The 15,098-nt window shown below is 43.2% G+C and overlaps 1 protein-coding gene across 6 annotated transcripts in view; it reads right to left on the bottom strand.

Moving 5' to 3' along the window:
• The window catches only part of CFAP61 (cilia and flagella associated protein 61), a 249,888-nt gene that overhangs the window by 231,000 nt on the left and 3,790 nt on the right, over positions 1-15,098 (bottom strand). For 5 of the 6 annotated variants that reach the window (XM_027559593.1, XM_027559592.1, XM_027559596.1 and 2 more), the window contains exons 2-6: positions 12,361-12,511; positions 6,804-6,954; positions 3,047-3,123; positions 1,352-1,419; positions 606-732 (exon numbers count right to left, since the gene is read on the bottom strand). In XM_027559593.1, the coding sequence (XP_027415394.1) occupies positions 606-732; positions 1,352-1,419; positions 3,047-3,123; positions 6,804-6,954; positions 12,361-12,503 (566 nt within the window). In that variant the 5' untranslated portion in view covers positions 12,504-12,511. The remainder of the gene's footprint in view (positions 1-605; positions 733-1,351; positions 1,420-3,046; positions 3,124-6,803; positions 6,955-12,360; positions 12,512-15,098) is intronic. The other variant, XM_027559595.1, reaches the window with a different exon arrangement.

Consider the following 15,098-nt stretch of genomic DNA (forward strand, 5'->3'; position numbering starts at 1 on the left):
AAACAAAAAGCAGAAGCAATATTGCAACAAATTCAATAAAAACTTTTAAAAAGCTCCACATCAAAACAAAAAGTCAAATATGGGGTCTGTCTTTAGAAACCTTTAAGAAGTAAAATCACAGCTTTGCTGACCACATGGCACCAAATGACTCTCAATCATGCATGCAAGGACTCTCAAACATGCAATCCTATTATGTCATCAAGGGGAACTATAATCACCTCCAAATGAATGCAAGTTCCTGGGTATTCTAAAGCAATTTCATTCGAGCTATAATTACTTACAGTAAGAACTGGCGATTTTTAAACTCTCTGTAAGGTAACTGTTGGGCTTCCCAGCTGGCACTAGTGGTAAAGAACTCACCTGCCAATTCGGGAGACATAAGAGACGCGGGTTCAATTATTGGGTCAGGAAGATTCCCTGGAGGAGGGCATGGCAACCCACTCCAGTATTCTTGCCTGGAGAATCCCATGAACAATGGAGTCTGACAGGCTACGGTCCATGAGGTCGCACAGAGTTGGACATGACTGAAGCTACTGAGCACGCATGCGTGAAGGTAACTGTCAGGGTAAAGGCTTAGGTAACAGGGGGCCTGGCACCAGTCTTACCTGGCTTTGCGGACGTGCAGCTGAGGGTAGTGGTTGTGCCTGTGACACACGTGCACGGCAAAGTCCTCATCATTCGTCAGGCTGGGGACATACCCCACTTGGCTGAACACGGTTATGAGAGTGGAGCCTGAATCCCAGAGACAAAGAAATGAGGCCTGGATTTACCAAGAAGTAACTTCACTTCTTGAGTGAAGTTTAAAACTTAGAGTGAAGTTTTCACTCTAAATGTGTTATTTTTTTTTTTATTGAAGAATAATTGCTTTACAGAATTTTGTTGTTTTCTGTCAAACCTCAATATGAATCCGCCATAGGTATACATATGTCCCCTTCCTTTTGAACCTCCCTCCTGTCTCCCTCCCCATCCCACTCCTCTAGGTTGATACAGAGCGCCTGTTTGAGTTTCCTGAGCCACACAGCAAATTCCCGTTGGCTATCTATTTTACATGTGATAATGTAAGTTTCCAGGTTACTCTTTCCATACATCTCACCCTCTCCTCCCCTCTCCCCACGTCCATAAGTTGATTCTCTATGTCTGTTTCTCCACTGCTGCCCTGTAAAAAAGGTCTTCAGTACCATTTTTCTAGATTCTGTATATATGTAACATGTTTTAATTGTTACAATCAGATGGGCATGTTATGTCTCAAGGACCTGGAGACCATTCTTATGTCCCATCCTCGATGCCCCATTTTAAGCATGAAATTCCTGCCTCAGCTCCTGGAGCTAGGACGTGGTGGAGGAGGCCTTACCGAGGCTCATGCAGGATGGCACGATGAGGAAGACAAAGTGCAGGTCCAGCACCGCCTTGAATACAGTCCTAATGAGGGTAAGAGAGGGTCGGGGTGTCAGCAAGGTGACCTCGTGAGCCACTGAGGTAGGAGACAGATGGGCCTCGGGGCCAGACAGCTGGTGTTTGTCAAGGGGAGTAAAATTCAAGCTGTGTCCCCACCCAGAACTCCAAGGACAAAGTTAGTGGCAGAAGCTGAGCTCTGCTCAAGTAGAGAGATAAGATGACCACTCCCGAGGTCAAGGAAAACTTCCCTGTTCCCACATGTGCAGGAAGCCTTCTAAAAGGGGGTCAAAAAGGGAACATGCACCCCAGGCCTCTACAGTGGAATCTATTTTAGAAAAAAGCTGCACAGGCATCTTGGGGAGGGTCCTAGGACCAATCAGGAATGAGGAAAGAAACAAGGTAATTGGCCAATTGTAAACAAAGATCTGGAAGGACTGCCCATTACAAGTGCTTCAAAGCACCTCTTTACTGCTCTCATTTAGGACCCCTCTCCGGGTACACCCCTGCCTTGTTTCTGCCTTCAATAAACCAACTGTTTCTCTGTGTGCTCTCCCACATGCTATGCTGCCCTCTTTAGTAACAAACTTTGTGCCTGTCTTTACAGCTTTTGCCTCCTTGAAACATTCCTGCTTTCACACGGGGTAAGAGCCCGGGTGACTTTGATTCTTAGCCTCCAGCCCCTGGGGGTCTGGCGGCTAGGATTCCTGGTTTTCATCCAGGCTATCCAGGTTCAGTTCCTGGGCAGAGAATGAAGTAAGATCTCTCCTCAGGACCACTGACTGCTGTGTCTCTGAGATCAGCACCTGAGTGAGGTACACGCCTTCACTACAAAAATGAGACATTCATAGATGCACCCGGGCGCCCTGCTCCCCACCAGCAAAGGGAGCCTACAATTCCTTTCTCTTCTCTGCTTTCCTCTGGATTCCAAAAGGCCCGCTTTTGTATCTGTTCCATGGAGGTGGCAAGAACCAAGGCACCACGTCCATGCAGTATGCCAGATTTCTGCTGAGATTAACCTTTGCCCTGGCATCTGGAGGTTCTGGTGTGACATTACAGAGGCCACCACCCCCAAATGTCATGGATCCACCTCGGGAACTCAGCGGGTCATGTTTCCCCATGACCTGTTACTGACGATGTTCTGCCGGTTGTCCTGTTAATAACGTGTCTCAGGATAAGACTGGGGACAGCTATTTTTACAAACATCCAAGCCTGTGACCTTTTTCTTTCCTTTCTCCCCCCAAATCCATGTTTTCCCAAAGGACGGTCCAACCTGTTTGCCTCCAGTGGCAGCAGTTAAAGGCATCCATTTAAAGGAAGGATTGTTTTCTTTCAGAAATTACACTGCTCTTCAGAGGAAATGCTTTACTAGAGCCGGAAAGCAAACTGAACACCCACAAAGAATTAGGACCTTTAAAAATATTTTTAAACTATCTATCATGTATGTGTATGGCAAGTCTGCCACAACATTGTTTATCGGCTATACCCCCAACACAAAATAAAAAGTTTTTTAAAAAGCAACCTAAACTTTAGTTCAAAAAAATATCTCTGAACTATCCAGATACTTAAAGACATGATAGAGACAGGAGCAAGTCTTGTCTGTGATCTGCTACCAGCGCTCCACGTCACTGTCTGCCATGCTATGGCCACTCACCGAATAATCTCTTTGCAACAGCCGACAGAATACTCATCCACAGCCACAAAGAGGTGCATGAACAGTGTGTTCAGAGGCTGCAGAAGGAAACAGGACACGGTTAGAGGCTGAGTCAGAGCAAGGGGAAGGTGGGAGGTAGGGTGGGGGGAGGGTCTGGAGGTGGGCACAGCCCAGAGCTGCCAGGTGCTGGTGGATGGAACTTTGTGTCTAAAATGAGGAGACACCCAGGCAGGGTTCAAGCCACTTTCTGTCCTCCCAGCTTGGACTTGTTCACGGACATGGAGAGCCTCCGTTCGGCCCTTCCTCCTGCCTCATTGCCAGCTATGTGGCAGGGGCGCGCCTACAGGGGCGTGAAACCGACTGAGAACTGAGAACTCCGTGGTCTTGTCCTGGGCACCACTGCCTAGTGAAAGACAATGCTGGGGCTCCCGGGTCAGCAGCTGCTGCTCTATTCAAGTGACACCCGAGGGAAAGAGTCTCTCCCGAATTTCCAGGGTGGAAGGCAAATGCCCCAGTTATGAATCCGATGGCTTGTTTCGTTCCACATTCCCAGAGTCAGAATCTAACCCTACTCTCAGGATCCAGAGAACCTGAGAGGGAAAACAAAGCAGCAAAGATTCTTCTATGACTCTCAGGATAAGATTTTAGGGTTTTTAAAGAGCTCTGCCCCATAGCTTAAAAAAAAAAATTCTATCAAAGTGTATGGTTCGTTTGGGGGCATCCCTCATGGCTCAATGGTAAAGAATCCGACAGCAATGCAGGGGACACAGGACACTCAGGTTCAATCCATGGGTTGGGAAGATCCCCTGGAGGAAGAAATGGCAACACACTCCAGTATTCGTGCTTGGAAAATACCGTGGACAGAGGAGCCTGGTGGGTTACAGTCCACACAGAGTCAGACACAACTGAGCCACTGAGCATGTAGTTGATTTACAATGCTGCATCAATTTCTCCTGTACAGCACAGTTGTATTGAAGGCTTCTGAACTGTTCTGTGCATCCCCACACTGGCCTGTTCGACTCTGTACCCCTGTGCTTACTGGCAAACCCTCAAATTCTGGAGATGATGCAAATGGGAGGTAGCTGAGTGGTGAAGGGAAGGCAGTGCCTGCACCTCAGTCCAGACACAGCAGCACTTCTGTGTCTCCTGTTTCCTGAGCAATTTCATAGGTAGGCCTTGGGTGGCCGCCGGCATGTCTGTGCCTTGGTCTCCCCTCCTGTTGGGTGGCACGTGCCCTCAGAACACTCGGAAGGAGCTTATCAGGCATAAAATGGTGAGAGAAGAATCATGAGTTTAGTTCATGAGCTTGAAAATTCCCCAAAGGTAAACAACACAAACTCCAGAATTCAGATATCACCAGGGACAGTGAGTGACAACGTAACGTCACAATGCGAGCACTTTCCGTGCACAGACTGGCCTAACCCCATGGCATCTTTTATATTCTGAACAGGACTTGGCTTATGGTACATGGCTTATCACTTGGCTGGTGTATTTCCCAAATTCTTTCTTCCATCAAGAATATTACAGTTCAATATTTATTCCTCAGCTTTAAGATAAAAATCATTATTTCATTTGCAGATACCCCTGGGGTAGATAATACATTAAGCCATAAGGGTCTATACCTATGCTAAACAATAGGAAGATAATTCAAGCCACAAATGCTAGGTACATAAGTAATTTTCAATTTTCTATTAAATATATTTTTAAAAAAGGAGTAAACAGGTTAAACTAATTTTAATATGTTTTATTCAATCTATTTAAATTATTACCCTTTTAAGAAGCAGTCAGTATAAAACTTCTCAACAAGATATTTTACACTCTTCTTTTTCCTACTGAGAGTGCTGATGCCCAGAGTATGTTTTATACACATCAGTTCAGTTCAGTTCAGTTGCTCAGTTGTGCCTGACTCTTTGCGACCCCATGGACTGCAGCATGCCAGGCCTCCCTGTCCATCACCATCTCCTGGAGTTTGCTCAAACTCATGTCCATTGAGTCGGTGATACCATCCAACCATCTCATTCTCTGTCGTCCCCTTCTCCTGCCTTCAATCTTTCCCAGCATCAGGGTCTTTTCTAATGAGTCAGTTCTTCACATCAGGTGGCCAAAGTATTGGAGTTTCAGCTTCAGCATCAGTCCTTCCAATGAATATTCAGGACTGATTTCCTTTAGGATGGATTGGTTGGATCTCCTTGCAGTACAAGGGACTCTCAAGAGTCTTCTCCAACACCACAGTTCAAAAGCATCAATTCTTCAGTGCTCAGCTTTCTTTATAGTCCAACTCTCACATCCATACATAACTACTGGAAAAACCATAGCCTTGACTAGATGGACCTTTGGCATCTAGTTGGCAAAGTAATGTCTCTGCTTTTTAATATGCTGTTTATACACATAGCTCATCTCAATTCAAACTAGCCACATTTCAGGTTCCCAGTAGCTGCACGTGGCTAGTGTACCATACAGGAAAACTCAGCTCTGACACTATTGAAGGAAGTAGTTGAAAAAGAAAACAATCTTAAAAGAACAAGAAGAGGAATAGAAGGGGAAAGAATTTATGAAGAATCGTGCTAATTTATAATTTTTGAGAAGGTAAAATCATGACCCTAATGCAAAGACAAAGTGCAAGTGTCAGAGATTGATTCAATGCATCAATTCAGGAGGCAACCAGCGAGATGGTTAAAAACAAAAACAACAACAACAAAAAATGATTCATTGCACTTGAGAAGCTGTCTTCTGGCAGTTTAATGAGGAAATTGTTAGAAGATTGCCTGGCTAGATACAAAGAGTTCCTGTCCTGCAGGGTCAGAAATGGTGACCTTTGAGGTTATCTCTTCCACCAGACAGAAGTGACTTACATCTCAAATGGACCCAAATCTACAAGCTAATCACTGCTCCTGCAGAACTGGAAAACAGCTCAGTCAATAGAAAATCAATCAAAGGTACAATCCCTGACCGAGCAGATCTTTTTGGCCTATTTCCAAGTTTGAGATCACTTTCCTGACAGTGGGGACCAGGACAGCACAGGGTGGTGGGCAGAGGGGACCACAGGGGATGAGGCGGAGGTGGACTCTGGATGGACAGATGCTGGGTAGCCAACGTGCTGGCTGGGTGTGTTTGTGTGTATGCTCCAATCCACCCCTGCACGCGACTGCCGTTCCCCAGGGCTCTGGGGACACACTCTTGAACTCCATGGTTGCAGCTTCTGACTCTCCCCAGCAGCTGGGACCGGACGTGGGCCTGGCTCTGGAAGCCGAGGCAGGGTCAACTCAGGCTGGGCACCCCTCCCAAAGCCCCACTTTCCTGGGACCCCCCGACCGGGCTCCCGTGGGTTCACAGGGTGTCCTGCATCTGCAACTGAAAGACATCAAATGAGCTAGAGCCCACAAGGGCGCTTTAAAAATTAAAGAGCATGACTTGAACCTGAGACTCTGTTGCCAGTATTTCAGGAGCAGATGGAGTAAATGGCAGGTGCCTACCAGGCAGGTCCGAGACTTGGGAGCAGAGCGTGGAGACATGGGAAGCAGAGTTCTGCTGCTCCGCTAATTCCTTGCTCCCCCAGGTCCTCCTCAGAGGCCTTTTGCTCCCAGACTCCCCTTCCCTTTCCACCACCTATGTTTATGTCTGTCTATCATGATGTCACATACATTCTGTCATGACCTTTAAACTGCTCAGTCTGAAAACTGAGGCGATCCACAGGGAAACACAGGACTTCCCTCGGAAATTCAGGCTGTTCTCACAAATGACATGCGTGGTCACTCACTGTGCATGGTATGTCACTGTCCAGCTCCCGGAACACGGACACCCAATCATCCTGCGTGGCAATATTCCAGTTGGGGTAATCCAGGAAGGTGGCCTGGGCCATGATCTCCTCTTGGTCATTGTGGAGGGTGATGGCAAGGTTTGCTTTCTCCCTGTGGAAATGGTTTGAATTGCACACATGAAGAAGGTACCAACCGTGAAAGGAAGAGGTGTCATTTTCTCCTACCTTGGGCTCCTGGAGTTCAGCACCCGCTGAGTCAGGTGTGACCACCTTTCCAAGAGGTGGCAGCAATGAGGCAGCATCTGCGGAACATCTTTCAGGACACCTGGCACTATCAACCACATCTCTACAGAAAGTTACACTTCCTGAGAAAGGTGCTACATCTATGATATGAGATGCCCAGGATCCTCCCTTGGAGACGGGTGGGGGAAACATCAACTGCAGACTTCTGCACACTCTCCATGTTGCCAGCTTCATCGTGCTGGCCAAAACACACGTTTAGGATGGTCAACTGACCCCTGTGAGTCTCTCACTCACATGCACCTCCTACACATCATTATTATCTTTAAGCCAGTTCATTTTTGGCTACAATGAGTCTATTTCAATAACAAGTTTTACATTACTATCATAAAAGGAAAACCAGTATCCCTTCCTATAAGTAGAAGCTATCTATAAAAATGAAGATAGAACATTTAACACAAAAATTGCTCTACATAATTGGAGTCAAATCACTTGAGTCAAATCTGGTACCACCAGAGCTGTGGGCACCTTAAGTAGCCACTGCACTTGGGACATCAATCTCAGCACCTCTAGCCACCATCCCCTCTCACAGGAAGTCACAACATTTAGCCACAGGGGACTCCCAGCAGGGTGCCCTTGGCCCAAGCTCTGCAGCTGGCTGCCCTCAGGTATTGAGAACACGGGATCCACACAGGACGTTCATTAGCAGGAGGGGCAGCCCCCCAGATTCTCTCATCTAATTCACTGAAGCCTCTGCCCCTCATTCTACTTCTGCAGGTCTCCCTCCAGCTCCTGTCCTCTGGGCTCCCCTGCTCCGGGTTCCCAGAGCCATGACCTATGACTTCATACTGAGTCTCGTCCTCACTCTAACCAGGATGAGAATGGTCAAAGGTGCAGGACCATTGACCTTGACCTTGATCAGGACCTTGATCACTGAGCATCAGTGATGGCAGTGATGAAGGTGGTAGAGGAGGAAGTGGGCAAGACCTGGAGCCGGGCAGCTACCATCCCTTCAGTGAAGGAAAGGAAAGGTGTTCCTGGAATCCCAATTAGAACCTGAAATTCACTTATCCATGGGAACCTAGGGTGGTGGTGGTGCTCTGCAGCACAATTAGCACAGTGCTATACCGCACACACAGTATAGATTAAATAGGCTTTTCTGGGATGGCCTGGGAAGCCAGCCACCAATAACTTTATTTCAATGGGAAAATGCACTGCAGTTTCCAAAGAGCCTGTTTGCAAAAAGTAACTTTGGCAGCAAATCATTTTATATATACAATTTCCACTTATTACTGCTTAGCGAATAGGTCCTCTATAGGACAGATAAAAATCATTGTGGGAGTGAAAGCAGGAAAGAAGGGATAAGGTAGAGGGAGGTGTGTGCCTTTAAAGCTCGTTTAAAATTATCCTTTGTAATAAGCCAAATCCAAGCCAAAGGAGCCCTTAAAAAATACACAGACACACACACACACACACACATGTGTGCACACTTATGTATTTCATCAAAACATATTAAAGTTCAAAGATGTTACCAGCAATAGAAATCAGAGTTCTTTCCATTAGAGCAGTGCTTCATTTATTCAATAGGTTTCAGGAATTTAAGTTCAGCCAGTACTCGTTTTACTTAACTGTATTTGGTGAAAATCTGGTTGGAAAAGGGTTCCCATTTTCTGCCTCGTTAAGTAGTGAAACAAGGCTTCATGTCCCTTTGTCCCCCCAATACTTCAACTTTAAATCCCTCTGTGATTTTTTATATCTTAGGTATGTCTCATATGTAAAACATGACTGCTCTTCGTTTCATTCTGTTTTCAGCCAATCTACTCATCTTTATATTTTAACTGAAGAATTTTGTTCAGATACATTTATTTTGATTACCGATATTCAGAATTTTTTTCAATCTTCCTATTATTTGTGATTTTAATGTGTTCTATGCTTTCTGTTTCTTTTTTCTTCCTCTTTTCTTGCTTTTAGATTCTGGTTTCTTATTAATTTCCTGTTCAATTTTCCCCTCTATAGATCAGCAGTTATAATCTCTACGCCTATCCTTTAATGATTATACTAGCCCAAGTTAACATGTATTTCTAACAAAGTCTTTACCCTCTGTTCCAGTTATCAACTGACATGTACCAAACCAGCCCTAGGCTCCAAACAGCGATTTTATATCATCTCTCATGGTTCTGTGGGCTAGCTGGTTTTGACTGAGCAGTTTTTGGTGGAGGTCTCTCAGGTGATGGCAGTCAAGTGGTGCTAATAGCTGGAGTCCGCTGAATATCCAACGTCTAGAACGGTTCCACTCACACTGTTAGCAGTTGGTGCTGGTTATTGGCTAAGAGCTCAGCCAAGGCTGTCAGGAGAGACACCTGCATGTAGCCCTGTGACTTGAGCCTTTAACAGTGTGGCATCTGGGTTCCAAGAGGGAGCATTTCAGAGAGCAGGGGGAGCTGTAGACTTCTTACAGTCTAGACTTGAAGTCATAGAGCATCCTGTTGCTGATTTCTATACACAGGGCCAGCCCTTACTCAGGACAAGAAGAGACTTGAAAAGGACTTGATGGGAGGGTGTGTGGTTAGTGGGAGGGAGGGGGAACACCTCTGAATACTAGCTACCACACCCTCCTCCTCAACAAATCCTTAAAACTACTTTCTATTTAATCACATGACGCCCAATTTATCAGCTATTTTTGTCCTGCATTTTATCTCATTATTTATATTTTATAATTTACCATTTATAGTTAGTATCTATATTAGATTAGTCATTGTTAATGTTACTGTTTCATACAAGCTAGATTTTTAAAAATATTTATACATATTTTTGTTTACTTTCCTTCTTTTATATTGGGTTTTTCCAGCAGAGATATTTTTCCTTCTGCTTAGAGTATGTTCTGAGGAATTTCCTTAATTCAGAGTCTACCAGTAAAGTAACTGATAAACTAGTTTTTGTTTATCTAAAAAATTCATTCATTTTTTCCCCTAAGTATTGAAACATTGTTTTACTAGGTATAAATTCTAGTTTGATGTTATTTGCTCTCCAACATTTCACTGTCTTCTGGGTACCATTGTTGCTAGTAAGAATTATCATTAGACTAATTTTTAGTTGTTTGCAGGCAACTTCTTTTTTCTCTACAGGTATTTTTCAGATCTTCTCTTTAGCTTTGGTGTTTTGCTGTTTCATTATGATGTGGTTAGTTGTAGAATTCTCTGTGCATTTTTCCTATTTGGAATTCATTGAGTTTTCTGTAAGAATGTGTGCTTTTCAACAATTCTGGAAAGTTCTCAGCCATTATCTCTTCAAATACTGACTCTTCCACTTTCTATTATGTCCTTCTAGATGTCTGATCATACCTAATTGTTAAGTATCCCATTTTTATGTTTTGTCTCTGTCTCTTTGTACTGAATTCCAGGTAATCTATTTTTATTGATCTTCCAGTTCACTACATCTGTCTTTACCTGTGTCTATTATGATGCTTAATTCATCTACCGAGCTTTTAATTTTAACTCTATTTCTTTCTAGATGGTCTACTAGACTTTTTCAATACTCATTTTTCATTTTATGGTCTTTTAAAACATACCTTTTCACTTTAGACATAGTATAGTTATTTTATATTCTGTGACTTAATATCTGAAGTCTTTGAGTCTGATTCTTCTGTATAGTTTTTGTCTTTGATTTTCACTAATGGTGACTGTCTCCTTGTGTATTTGTGTTGTGATTTTTAGCTGCGAGTTTATGTTCCTTGGAACCTTATCTGTGAGTATTATTTGAAGTCTAAGCTGAAGCTCCACCCTTTCAGACCTGATCTGCATTTATTTTAGCAGTCTCCTAGATACAGTACTAACCTGTAACGACTTTTAATCAAATTTTCCACTGCCTTTACTTTATTCAGTCTATGGGCAAATTAACTTAGTTTTGGTTGTCTGAAAATGCATCCATTAATTAGGAAGTTTTGAAGCTTTTGCAGGGGAGCTTTATCCCTCCCCCCAACCCTTTCATTCATGCTGAGGTTGAAATGGCCAAGTTTCCTTACTTTTATGCAGTGGGTTTATATCTCCTTCATCCCTACAAATAATATAATTTTATACAAAGAAGTCTAACACTTCCCTCCTTAAGTGTAGGGAGTATTTAACTTCTGTTCCTTGCAAACCTGTCAAAACAGAAGTGTGAGGTTTCTAGAATGTAGCAAAAAATTCTCAAGGAGAAAGTGGCATGGGTTCCTGCTATTGTCCTAAAGTTTCTGATTTCATTCTGACAACTTGTGTGTGCGTGTGTGTGTGTGTGTGTGTGTGTGCATATCAACATGTTTCCATCCAGAGGACATCATTAAGGTGTTTAATCCACAACAAGGCCCAAAAAAAGAAATAATTTCATTGGTATACGTATTTTTAAAGCTTTTATATATATTGCCCTACTACTCTCCAACAAAACTATGCCAAATTTACATTACATTCGTCAGTGTGGTGATCAGAAACTGTAAATTTTAATGTCTTAGGCTGGCCTAGTTTAAACTCTTCAATTACATTTAATCTGAAGCTTTATGAGATCCAAAATACTGAGCTATCTCTTAACATGCTCAATCAAAATAACAAGGAGCTGATTATAGGATATTTGTATGTGTTAGTCACTCAGTCGTGTCCAACTCTTTGCAACCCGATGAACTGTACCCCACCAGGCTCCTCTGTCCACTGATTTTCCAGGCAAGAACACTGAAGTGGGTAGCCATTCCCTTCTCAACCCAGGGATCAAACCCGGGTCTCCTGAATTGCAAGTGGATTCTTTATCATCTGAGCCACCAGGAAAGCCCTATATTCATATTATAGTGCCCCAAAACAAAACAAAACAGGGAGAAAAAAAGACATTTTCTTAAAAAAAAACTATGCCTAATTCAAAGTTTAGAAGAACAGATCAACAGAAGTGGCTGAGAGCACATTCAGGCTTTGTCACTTACTAATTGCTGGACCTTGAGTGGGCCTCCACTTTCTCATTTGTAAAAATGGGCATGATGGTGGCTACCTCAGAATTAAACAAGACAATGTTGGCAAAGCACGGAGTCTGAAGGAAAATAAATTCTCAATATTTGTAGCTAATATTATTAACTTGCTTTCAAGAGACTCTACTGGTAGGTGAGGCAGCCGAGATTTGAACACAAGTTTGCCTGAATCCAAAAGCTGTGAGAAATCTTTCCAATTTTTATGTTTGTTATAGGACTTAGTGATGGTTGTTCCCAGAGACCTTCTGCTCAGGAGGGCAGACTTTCCTGCTGTCTGTTTCCTTGCCATAAGCCCCGTGAGGACAAAGGAGTGGAGCCCCTTGGCTACATACTTACAGAAGATAGATGATATTAAGATTTCCAAAGAGCTTCTGGGTAAATTTTCTAATGAGGTTTTTGATACAATAAATATCCTGTGTCTCTGTTCTTCGGCAATGTACCACTTCAACTTTTCCTCTTGGAGAAGTAAGTACTGACATTTTTGATCCTGTCCCCAAAAGAGAGAAAAACAGCCCACTGTTAACCTGAGATGATGAGCCAGTCTAGCTACGTACAAAAATGGGACATTCCTTCAGTCTTCGTGTGGTCAGGGTGAGCACAGTTGGTGGGATACATCTCCCCTGGGAATAGGCTATGACAACTGTCCCCCAAAACTAGCTGACACGTGTCTCTCCAGGAAAATGAGATTTCTGAGAACTGGCCTGGTTAGAAGTGACTGCAACGATATTTTTTGTTTTCCACAAAGCTGCTTTTAAAATATTCAAGCAATAGGACTGAAGAACATTGAAAGGAATTTACTGATTCAGGGTCCTCATATTTGATCAGTCACTGTGGTCAAGAGTTAGAGGGGAAATACAGACACCGCCCCCTGTACAAACAGAGCTCCCCCAAACCAGAGCCCAAAGGGCGGCAGTCCTGGGGGATATTTTGAGGTTGAAAGAGTTGCTGTTAGTCAGTTAAGTTGGACTCTTTGCAACTCCATAGACTGTAGCCCACCAGGCTCCTCTGTCCATGGGATTTCCCAGGCAAGAATACTGAGCCACTTCCTTTTCCAGGGGATTTTTCCAACCCAGGGATCAAACCCACATCTCCTGCTTGGCAGGCAGATTCTTTACCACTGAGCCACCTGGGAAGTCCTAAGGTGAGAAGAGGTCTGTGGCCAAATAAGTGTAAGAGATGTGGCTGGCAAGGAGCTTCCGCCCATGAAAGTCTCTGGGAAGCTCCAGGATAAAGTTGCAGCTTTCTCTGTAGACCGAGCCTTCCCCACAGCCATTCTGAGAAGAATCTCTAATGACAGCAATGGCGGAGAGTCTCACGTTGGGAAAGATACGCGGGAGATGCTACTGACAGAACAGCAGGCCCAAGACAAGCTCCATCTGTCTCGATGTCTAGGGGCCTCAATGTGTATGTGTCTCTTCCTCCCTCTCTTTCCTTTCCTCCCTCCTTCCTTCCCTTCCTTTTTCTTTTTTTCCTGTTTCCTAAGGGGAAATACCTTATTATGGTCTAAGCCAGTAAGCTGGAAAACAGGGAAGTTAATTTTCGCCATCGCATTGACTCTAAGAGCAGTGCGGAGCATTCCCAGCACCCCGGAAGGTGGCCCCATCCACAGGTAGTCACCATTCTGACTTCTATCTCATAGTGCCCTTGGCCATTTTTTGAACACTATATAAATGGAATTACACAGTGTGCACTGCATTATTTCAAAACACAGATTGTATCATTTGACTTTTTGCTGTTGGCACCCCACTCCAGTACTTTTGCCTAGAAAATCCCATGGATGGAGGAGCCTGGTAGGCTGCAGTCCATGGGGTTGCGAAGAGTCGGATACGACTGAGCAACTTCACTTTCACTTTTCACTTTCATGCACTGGAGAAGGAAATGGCAACCCACTCCAGTGTTCTTGCCTGGAGAATCCCAGGGACGGGGGAGCCTGGTGGGCTGCCGTCTATGGGGTTGCACAGAGTCGGACATGACTGAAGTGACTTAGCAGCAGCAGCAGATATATTCTTGCACAAATTACATGATGACTGTATTCCAATAAAATTTTACTTATGAACACTGATGTTTGACTTTTACATAGTTGAGTGTATCCTGAAATGTTCTTTTGGTCTTTTATTCAGTTGTTTAAACATGTTTTTTTTTTTTAATTCTTAGCTTGTGAGCCACATAAAAAATAGTTAATGTGTTGAATGTGGCCTGTAGACTACTGTTTCCCAACCACCAGAACAAGTATTTCAAAAATACAGAGGCAAAAATAATTACTAAGTGAGAGTTCTATATCTAGCTGAATAATGGTTTAAAAATCAAGGTGATAATAAGACAATTTACTACAAAGAAATTACCATTCAAAGAACCCTGTTGAAAGAACTAGGACAAGATGTATATCAGGAAGAAGAAAATTAAAATCAGAAAGGAATAGAATACAGGATGAAATGTTGAGGAGAGAAAAGTAAATGAGAAGATATATCTATATAGGCATTGACGGTCAGGAAAAAAAGTAATAATGATGATAAATCTTGCTTTAGAAACAACAGCTGGATTGAATTACCACACAATAAAAACTTGTGAGATGGAAGGATGACAATCAGAAATGAAACATTCTAAGGTTTGAGAGGCAGCTATAAATGATTAAACTTTGTCAAATCAATTGCATATAGTTACAGATTTAAGGGAATTCACCTAAGGTAAATATTTTTTTTATTTTAATAGCTATTTATTTATTTCCATAGGTGACTTCTCTTTATGGCGGTTATATAAAATCTCATTCATCTAGAATTTGAAAAGTAAAGTAAAATAAATAAATAAAAGAAAAAAAAGAAAAGTGAGACAACTTTTAAATGTTTAAATAATAAAATGGTGATATAGAACTATGGCAACTGTTTTTATATTGGTTACGAATGACTTCCATTTGAGAAATCAGCATAAAAAGCTTTTTGAAAAAACTATCTGCAGAGGTAGATGTGATAGTTGTACATACTGCTGCTGCTGCTGCTAAGTCGCTTCAGTCATGTCTGACTCTGTGCGACCCCACAGACGGCAGTGTTTTGAATGAAAGAGACATATATGTGAGCCAC

Source organism: Bos indicus x Bos taurus, chromosome 13 (assembly GCF_003369695.1).
Source record: "Bos indicus x Bos taurus breed Angus x Brahman F1 hybrid chromosome 13, Bos_hybrid_MaternalHap_v2.0, whole genome shotgun sequence".
Classification (NCBI taxonomy): Eukaryota; Metazoa; Chordata; class Mammalia; order Artiodactyla; family Bovidae; genus Bos; species Bos indicus x Bos taurus.